Source organism: Chanos chanos, chromosome 7 (genome assembly GCF_902362185.1).
Source record: "Chanos chanos chromosome 7, fChaCha1.1, whole genome shotgun sequence".
Taxonomy (NCBI): Eukaryota; Metazoa; Chordata; class Actinopteri; order Gonorynchiformes; family Chanidae; genus Chanos; species Chanos chanos.
Window position 1 is genome coordinate 31,308,410 of NC_044501.1, and position 10,371 is coordinate 31,318,780.

Here is a 10,371-nt window from a genome sequence, read left to right on the forward strand (position 1 = left end):
CGCTGTCCACGACTGCGGTGCTGAACTTTCTCAAAAAAGCCATTTTTTGCGGCAAAACTTCTCGAGGTAATCAAATGTACTGCTGTATTTAATAGGCCTGATGATCGTATGTCTTGTTTTGAACCGGTCTAATAAACACATAGGCCTGCTGGTTTGACTAATTATGCTATTAAAAAATTATACGTAGGCAAACCATAATCTAAGCCTTGATTAAACCTGTTTTTAACAGCTTTCTGTTCATGCGAACAGGTTTAATTATTAATGTCACTGCACATTTATATGCGTCTGCATACCCCTCATCGTACTGTTGACAGAAAAAATATTTCTAGGAGATGATATGCGGTAGCACTCCGGTAAGACTGTTACCGCTTTTGTTGGATCACATGATCAGGTGGAATGATACTTGGGTGGGATTATGAGGGTTACTTGAGTGAATAGTTGAGGGTCTTTCTGGCGTGAATGTTGTGTCGGGATGTCACTCTTGTCTACAGTATGTAACAAAACACGATGGACATAACATCCTAGTTTAAAATAGCCGTTTTTGCATTTCGTCACCATCTCTATATTTGTAACCCATACACATTTTAAAGGTAGAGAGCAGTACAAAAGTCTCCACAGACAACAGGCCACTGGTTCGAGGAAATGAAGTTAAGTCTTCATTTGGGTAACTACAGAGCACCGTAAGTTCGCAATGAGTGAAAATAAAGCTTTTTTACGCAAATTACTGATGCTGTGATTATCCAAATGGGAATGGGTTCATTAACCTCAAAGAAACCCTGGACAAACGTTTCAAAAGTTTCTGAAAGCCTCGCTCTACTGTCGCCAAAGTGGGACGCTGGAATGTCTGCTGTGCAACAGTCACCACTGGCATCTGGGGTGACAGTCTCGAGCGCCACACAAACAACTGTCGGTAAGGAAGCGCACAGCGACAACTCCACCACGACTGGACAAAGGGGAGTGCAGTAGGAGTTCCTGGGGACTTATTTTATCTGCAATAATTAATTGGTTGTATTCATGACAACTAAACCATTAATAATAGAAGAGAATACGATGGCAGCATCGGAGAAAGCATTAATTTACCAAGAGAACAACAATCCGATTAAGAACCGGCTGTCTGACAAGGATATACATATGATTGGGACACAAGACGAAACAAATTATGTGGACTTGAACAACTTACTGGATCTAAAATTTGACGACACAAAAACGGTTAAAGTAACTTTCACTGGTGAGGCAAGCCAATTGGCAATCTTCAAGTGCGGTGGTACGAACGTCTCAACTTCGACAGACAAAGTCCACGGCGAAAATGAACAGACCCACACCCCGACACATTCGCCCACTATCGGAGGTAAATCTATTAATCACGAATTTTCTGGCGATGTCAGAACAGATGAACACGTGGCCGGTGATTGCTCGGGCTCTTTCGAAACAGCCACCTCATCTGAGATACCTCAGATCAATGAAAACTTCACGGACTGCCCCGAGTCTCCGATCGAAAACCAAGTGGCAGAAACGGACGCTAAAATCGATAATAACGCGGAGATGATAAGTAATGACGACGACTGTGAAATTTTACAATACACAGATGTGTATTTAAGTAGAAAAACTGATTCAGAAGATGACGTTAGCGTGGTACTTTCCGACCACTGCCTATTCGACACGATAGAAGACGAGTCCCATTATATTACAACGCACGAAATCCAGCTTTCAGAGTTGGATCATGATGTTGATTTTGATGGCGTGGGATCCAGCTGGGATATTGAGGACGACCATCAGGTCTTCTCATTTGTCGATTATGCTTCTTTTGACAGTGATGAAACGATAGGTGGAAAAGAGGACAGTGCTTCAGCAAGAGTGAAAAGCAATCAGGCTCAATCTAATACGAGCGGGGCAGCAGTCAGCAGTAAAATTGAAAGCGATCTCTGTGACACGGACAAATGCGCCAGCTCAGATGAAAGTCTGTCAAAGAACCAAAACGGCATTGGGAATTCTGCAGGGCAGATTCACCTGTCAATCAAAACTACTTCCCGAGCTATAAATGAGCCTAGCAACGTCCAAGAAAAGGAAAACATTCTTTATCATGCCAAGCATACTGGAGATATGAGTCGATATGTTTTTAGAGGAGCGGATACAAAGGCGGATAAAATATGTGACAGTACAAAGTGTTTTATTGCTCTTCCTGGACGCCTGCACTTTGGTCACAAATTAAAGGGGAAAGATGTTAATGAGTATTCCAGCGGCGCGTCCAGCGCGGTCAGTGAACTGGACGATGCTGATAAAGAGGTTCGGAATTTGACTGCCAGAGCTTTCAAGAGTCTGGCATATCCGTATTTTGATGCCATCAATTTCAGCACCTCCAGTGAGTCCTCGGCTTCAGAACATGGCCTGGGTATCAACAGATGGTCAACTTTTGTTGACCTAAAATATGGCAATATAAAGGGACGAGATCAAAATCTTGTAGCTCACAAAAGTTCAACATCAAATTTTAGATTGGCCAAGAATAGAGATAGTAAAGGGATCACGGGACTGACACTGACTAGTATGAGGGCGCCCCCAGTCGAGATATTTGCTCTTAATGGCAATCTAGCTGCGCACAAAAATGCATCATCATCAACGAAAAAAATTGAGATGATGGGTAAATTTGGGCAGGGACAAAGTGGGGTAATACGGCTAACCGAAACACTGAATTTTCGTTGCAATGTTAAAGCAGGGCTGTCTGGAAACGAAAGGCGCGTGAAATCTGCACAAAATACTACAGGATCACGTTCCACAGATGAAGTTACCGACACCTTGCCGGGCGGGCAAGAGAGTGAAGCCAGCAAGCGATCCTGCAATGCTGGGGAAGCCATGGAAGACACACACAAGAAAGCAATATTCGCATCGAGTCTCCTCAAAAATGTTATTTCTAAGAAAATGCAGTTTGAGCAAGAGCGTAAAATGGAAAGAGGGGAGATTTGCGAACCTCATCACGCGCCCTCTCCCTGTTTCCAGACCCATGAGCACGAAACGCACAGGGAGAAGGTTGCAACGAAAGAGTCCGGGGGTCTGCAGAGGCAAAGCTCGAAATTCTCAGAGGCCGATTCAGACTTTACTATTGTTTGTGTGGATGAACTTGGGGACATAGTGGACAGTAATTCGGGCGATGCCAAGGACGACTGTCACAGAGACGACAGTTTAACTCTTACATCAGAAACGAATTTAGAGACGTCAAATGAAGCAGGATTCGATACTAAAAAAGGAGCATTCGAAGCGTCCAAAAGCACGCTGCTTCGTAGCCAAAATAGCGCATTCAGATCTTGGAGGGACGGTGAGCTAGAGTTTCAAAAGGAACATAAAAACGATAAAACTCCAGAGGGGAAGCTGCCGCCGTCTGACACCAACCTGGGGGAAACGGATTTACACAGCGATCAGGAGCGGAGCAAGCTCACTAAAATGTCGCATTTGTTTGTGCCAAGTATCCAACTTCTGTCAGATGGAGGGGACGCGAAGAAATCGTTGCAGAATATGAATTATTCCACCCATGCGTCTGTCGATCACGGAGACGGAGGAGGTATGCAGCTGCGCTCAGGCAACACGCTATACGTCTCAGACACAACGAAAAATGCTGTAACTACTAATTCACCTGAAATTAAAATAAGCCTGAGAAGCGTAAAAGACAACAAAAACGACCCGCTTAACATTGCTAAGCTGCTAACTCCCAACATAGGTTGCAGTGCAGCCAACCTGATAAAGGCAGCTGATGACTCTAAATACCAAGCGCTCGCTGCGGCTTTTAAGGGTGACTCTTCTGACAAAGTACCCCACTTCATGGTTAGAGACATTAGAGAGAACAAGGGCAAGTTGCAAACGCCGATACACCAAGTTAGGGACGTCCGTAAATTAGTTAAAAGTTCGTACCACTTCGTGTCCTTAGATAACAACGAGGGCAAGTCTAACGTTTCTGCAGACGGAGAGTACAAGGTTTTCAAACAAGGCCCTTATCGGAACCCAACGTCGCTTTCCCCGATAGTGATAAAATGTCAGTCGGTGAATACAAATAGCAATGTGAAGCAATCTGCAAATTTAATAGAGCTTTCTAAACGTAGACTCAACGAGGATATTTTGGATGTTGCCCGTTCATCTCCTCAAGTGCCTACAGAGGGCGCCAAAAACGGAACAGCACCAGTCAACAGATCGCCCGGCAGAGCGCCTGTGATTAACACAAAGCAGCCGAAAAGTGAGCCATCCGAGAGTCCCACTGGGTTACGCATTGAAACCAGAACAGCTACGAGGAGACAAGAAAAGCCAAACGAGACGGTGGAAAAGAAGCCAGAGACAAAGATGGCTAACCAGGCTGCACTGGAAAAACTGCAGGCGGCTGTTAAAACAATGGAGCAACTCTACGTTTTTGACAAGAACGAGTGGAAGAGGAAAACGGAACCGCAGCCACTTACAGACAGCCACGTGCTTTCATTGATTGCTCGTGAGGAGCATGGAGGTTCTGAAGAAGAGCAAGGTGACACCAGCAGCTCTGTGGCAACAGCCAATGCAGAAAAGCTGGTGAGGCGTGACTCTTACACGAAAACAGACAAAACTCCACCAGCTGTAGTCCAGTCAACAGCATCAGAGGTGTACCCAAACAGAGAGGAGAAAGAACCCTCCAAAACCTCTTCCACGTCTGTCAGCCGTGAGGAAAGAAATGGTCTCAAGGCGTTTGTTCATCAAGGCGGAATTACAGGTAATAAGAGTGTGTGTGCTTTGAGTCAAAGTCAAAAAGCTTCAGTGTGCACCACAGCCAACTCTAGCATTAAGGCATCACAAATGTATGCTTCATCACCTTCTAAAAGTTTTGTCCCCAAGTCTCCAAAACTTCCAATATCCTTAAAAATATCCCACCCGAAACGTGTAGTGGAGGAGAGGCAAAGGCCCAATGGGAGCGAGGCAGACAGGTTTGCTCCGGCACAAGATCCAGAGAACTACCTGACCATACCGGTGAAGTCTCATGCCGGCAATGCCATGCAAGCGGCCACATCTGGACGTGAGAAAACATCTGTGTACACGATGCAGACTACAGGTGGAGTAGGCCCGTCCGATCGCCTTGGACATGGCGATAGCAGAAGACACGGTGAAAGTCGTCAGTCCCCGAAGCGTTCGTCAATTGTCATGGAGACACGGTCCCCAGACACTCCTACTGCTACCATCTATCATCACCCCCTGCCCATGACGGTGTCAGCTGCCCAACCGCAAGTCATCTGCTTCTCCCCAACGATGCAGCCACCTCCACCTCCTCCTGTTGATCATTTCCAGCCAACACAGAGAAAAATGCTGCTTGACCCAACAACAGGAAACTACTACCTGGTGGACACCCCGGTCCAGCCAGCTACCAGGCGTCTCTTTGACCCTGAAACGGGGCAATACGTCGACATACCCATGCCGCAGCAACCCATGACCCCTATGCCGATGCCTATTTCCCCTTTAGCCTTGAGCCCTGGGGCGTACAGCCATACTTACATGTTTTATCCGGGGTACATGCCCACTCCCACAGTGATTCCAGCACGGACAATACAGTCCCAGCTCTCTATGCAGTCTGAGGCAGATGAAAGGGATAAGACACATATAGGTCAGCAGGGTGATGGAGCTTATATGGAGACACCTTACTATGTAGCCTCTGGGAAGTCTCCTCAGGCAGCCCCAATGGCTCAGCATGTCACCACGGGGAGATCGACAGACGGCAAGCCTGTCATCAGCATCACTTCCCAGCAAGGGCCCAGAATCATTGCCCCTCCCTCCTTTGATGGAACGACCATGAGTTTTGTTGTGGAGCACAGGTAAACCCCCAGGTCACTTAAAATGTAAGTAGATATTATTTTGTCATCAGAAAATCTATTTGAAAATGTTGAGATGTTATGTTTCCTCGTCATGCATGGAAATAGATGTTGCATCCTTGAGCACACTTTTTGCATGTTGGGCAACTGCTGTCGTCAGTTTTACAGGTGTCATGAAGAACAGCTCAGACTATATATCTGAGGGTAATGTAGTAGTTTTACTTACTGTCCTTGCCATTTTTTTCACTTAGAGTTATTTTAGATGGGATTACATATACCAAACTATTTTATGCTTAGAATTAGATCATTACAATGTACTGATCTGAAAAGCCCATGGTCTTGAACTAAGGAATGATGTCCCCTCTAACTTTCTAAGTTTTTAACTTTTAAAATTACTGAGGATTACGAAGGTGTACATACTGTTATACCATTATTACAATTATACCATTCATTCATATTTCATTCAAAGAGATTCAAAGATGCAGCATATGAATTTCTGTTCATGCAATATAATGAACCCAGCTGTAGTGCTAAAACAATTTCTTTTGTACATATGTTTCATAACAATACAGATAATTTCATTTCAGGGGTAGATACAGTGAGTTCTTTTGTGTCCCTGGCACAATCAAGAGATGGTTGATTGATATGCTTCATGCACAACGAGTACTCTCACATTAAAGACAGGTTATTTCAAATAACATTGCAAAAACACCAATTGTGCCGTGCAGATGGCATAATTTATAATGTTTATGACTCCGTTTGCATTCTATAGCAGTAAATTTAACGAATACGTAGTCACTTCTAAGGTAGAGTAACTCGACCGCAGCGATTGTGGCCTGGCCGTTGAAAGGGGTTGGATTATTAAATATTGTCCATGCCAAATCTCAAAACGTCTTCCACTGAAAAACAAGTTCACAGCTCCCTGCTATTTTTGAACGTGGTTTAGAGGGTCCCTCTTGAGATTTACCCATAACCCTTTGACATATTCTGCTGGAAAGTACAGGCAAAGTTCTCAGTTTCACAACTTTGTGAATTCATTAGCAGGATTAGCGTTAATGTGTACATATTTGCACGTATAGCTAGCCCTTAAATGTGTCAGTCTTCGTTAGAGCGCAAAGGTCAAACTTTAGCAGCTCTCCAAACAATGTGGTCGTGTGCTTTTGGAAAGACTCTTTATGTTTGTGGTGTGAGAGTTCATAAGGATTGCATGAGGTCTCTTGGGTGGTTGCTGTGGCATGGTTTGTTGTACGGCACTTGGTGAAGGGGAAGAAGCGTGGCGTGGTTGGCATAGCAGCAAGAGGAGGGAAAGGTCAGCCTGCTGCTTGTGGCATGTGTTGTGCTGATGCAGGGGGAGGCCAGCTGCTACTGGATATCAAGGCTCTGGCTACGGAGACGCGAGGCCTCGAAAGGGGGTCACCTTTTTATAGGACAACCTTATATAAAGGGGAGCAAGCTGAAGGCAGGCTTTGGTGCCTTTGGCCCGTGTTTATTAAACATGTAAACAATAAGAAGAGCGTAGCCAAGAGCAGCTCAATGAGCAAAGAAATGCCTTCAATTCAGAAAAATTTCAGCTTGACAGTAATGGACTCACCATATATAGCCTATGACTGTCAGAACATTTTCTCCAATGATCTTAAAATTTAGGTCTAAACTTGGTCTATCCTCTTTAGATACCAATCTTCAGCATCAATACCTGTTGTCTTTAGAGCCTACGGTTAATCTCAGTATGACTTAGCAAACCTATTGAAGTTTAACTGACACCCATAATAAGAGGGACTTTCAGTTTCAGAGGCAACATGACTCATTAAAAATCCATTTAAGTAGCTGGTCTTTCTTTTGGGCACAGCAGGCTCAGACACTGAATCGTTACTGGCTGAACCTTGAAATGAAATCCAAGGTACCTTCTTCCAGCCTTTACTTAATATACCATGCTTTGTTCATACAGGAGTCCCGTGTAAGTGCGTCACGCCTCATCAACCAGAATGTTTTTTTGATCCCAATATTTTCACTCCCCCACCCTCCAATTGGGATTATGTGGTCCATGGTCACCCTCAACAAGAACATCAGCACCATCGCTCCCACCGAGTCCTCCATAAACCCATCTTTCTTTAATTTGTTTCTCTGTAGTGTTACTTCTTGTACAAATTTACTGTTGTTGTTTTTTTTTTTAAATGTAAAACTCTAGATGTTTTGCAACTTGTGAACTGGTTAATATGGTTGAAAATCAAATAAATATCTGAAATGGTTTTCTTGCTCAAACAGGCTTTATCATCGACCTTGATCCATGAATTATTAGGCTTTTCTTTTGCATTCTTCCCAAAACGATTCTTTAGACTACTTAACCATTTAAAGCAACAGGGATTCATATTTATAATTATAATAAGACCACCAGTAATGACAGGCAACTAAGACAAACAATAGTTTTGGCCATAAAAATAGCTGCTTGACCAACTGTCATTAACATGAACAAGATTTCTCTTTACATCTTTGCTTGTTCAACTAAAAATTTGTGCTTGAGCTTAACCCTTGCTCCCTCTATCTTAAAGGGTTCTATTTATCTCTGGGTTTGTTTGTTTTTCTTTTGTTTTTTTGCAGTACATATTTTGTATTGCACATTTAGTATTTTGTGCTGTTGTCTTTCTCCTGGTACTGCGGCAACCGCCATAGAGAAACACAGAGCTGTGTTAATCAGAATTATATGGTGGTTGATGGGACGATTTAGGGGATTGACTTCCTCTATCCGTCCCATTATAAAATAGTACCATATGGAGGATATGTGATTTTGTACAAGCCGTTTTAAGTTTTGTTTGTTTGTATATACCCTTTATGTGAAGAGCGATGAAGGATTAAGCCAGGTGACTTAGATTTAGTTGAGTGAGAGGAGATGTACAGAGAATGATCTCGTTAGGGGAGCTGACAGTTGTCTGGCAGCCCTGAGTGTGGCTAATGTCACGGCCAACGTAGACTCTGAGGCAGAATAAGAGGCAATTATGTATTGCCAGAGCATGTTTGACTTAGTAATCAACAGTTAAAATTAAAATCACACTCTTATCGCTTACTCCTTGATTAAGAATCCCATGTGAAGTTTTATCAGTGATGATAAAAAATATGCCCAACATCAAGAAGTATACAATAAGTAATAACAGAATTCAGCTTTGATACCAAAGAAGGAAAAATGCATTTGAAGTGTTTGATTCGTGTTGTGTTGGTGTGTTTTTGAAGTGTCCTTATTTTTCCAGAATTATGTGTAAGTTCACCTCAGCTGCCCTTTGGCTACTGTTCATTGCACAATTTCACTTTGCATAAAAAAAACAACAACAATATATATATATATAAGAAATCAATACCAACAGCTAAAGGCAAGCATGAAGTTATCTGTGAAGGTGAAGGGTGATGTGATTTGAGATTTGAATCATAATTTTTTAATGTCGTGTCAGAGAGTTTACATGCAAAGCAAAAACAAGAAAATGAAAAACAACAACAGAAACAAAAAAAAAAAACATTTTATAAATGCATCACGGCAACCAGTTTTCTCTTCTTTTCTTCTTTTTGTTGTTTTCTTTGGCAATTTGCTGAATTCATATTACACTTTGACGTGCATTGGTTGTTTTTTTTGTTTTTTTTTTAAAGTGTCATAATTAGTGTCATGTTACCCTTAAAAAGTGATGGGCCACTGGATCTGCTGGTCAGTCCGCTGTACCCAAAAGTACTCTGTTTGGCGTTGTCTTTGCACATTGTGGATTTGATGCTGTTCAGCTTTGTTTTGTTAAAAAAAAATCTTAATAACGTTCTTAGGAAAGATGAAGTCGAACATAAAGTTACATGGATGTGTGTAAGAAATTCTCAGGGTTACTAATCCTCTGCAAATAATAACTAACCAGGCCAAAAATTCAGAATTTAACCAGGTATTTAAATATTCTGGGTGACTCAATTAGACATAATTTTATCAGAATTTATTTGCATATTAATGTTCGTTGTTTATGATCTGTAGTTCAAGTACAAAATGTAATAATTCTACTGAAAACAATTGCTGAATGTTTGATATTACATAATTGTGGGTCTGCATCAGAACTTATATTTAATAACCAAAAACTGTAACAAACTGTAACCAAAAACTCAAGTATTTGGAAAGATTTTTTTTTACAGTCTGCATTTCTCACAGAACTCCACTCATACTATCCTGAGAAAACAGTTTACTTTTAAAACACACAGTTTTTTTAAATACATCAAATCAACATATTGGACAACAATTTTTTTCCCTGAAATTTTACCTTTATTTGGGCGGTCTAATCAAGTGGTGGGATTAGGACCGCCCTCGTGTTTCGTTGGAAACCTTTCTGTTTAGGTAAGGTTTGTATGAGACTGAAGAGGATTTTGCAATGTTTGTGAGGGTTCGTGGAATGTGACGAAGTGGAGAGGTGAAAAATCACTTTACAGGATGAGAGCACGTGCCAGTGTCTTCAGAGGGTAAGGAGAGAGTTTCAAAACCAAATGAATGCAAAGGGAAGGAACATGCTCATCGAATTTCCCTACAGGAAATATTTGAAATTTAAAAACAACAACAACA

At 42.2% G+C, this 10,371-nt stretch overlaps 1 protein-coding gene across 1 annotated transcript; it reads left to right on the plus strand.

Moving 5' to 3' along the window:
• Positions 1-1,050: 1,050 nt before the first annotated feature.
• On the plus strand, positions 1,051-5,811 carry c7h4orf54 (chromosome 7 C4orf54 homolog). Its single transcript, XM_030779183.1, has 2 exons — positions 1,051-3,172; positions 3,218-5,811. Exons 1-2 carry the CDS (start codon positions 1,051-1,053, stop codon positions 5,809-5,811), a joined length of 4,716 nt encoding a protein of 1,571 aa, XP_030635043.1.
• The last annotated feature ends 4,560 nt before the right edge of the window (positions 5,812-10,371 follow it).

Coding starts and splice junctions, on each gene's coding strand:
- c7h4orf54 (XM_030779183.1), top strand. CDS start 1,051: ATGGCAGCATCGGAGAAAGCATTAATTTACCAAGAGAACAACAATCCG. Junction 3,173..3,217: donor CGACTGTCACAGAGACGACA/GTTTAACTCTTA, acceptor CGTCAAATGAAG/CAGGATTCGATACTAAAAAA.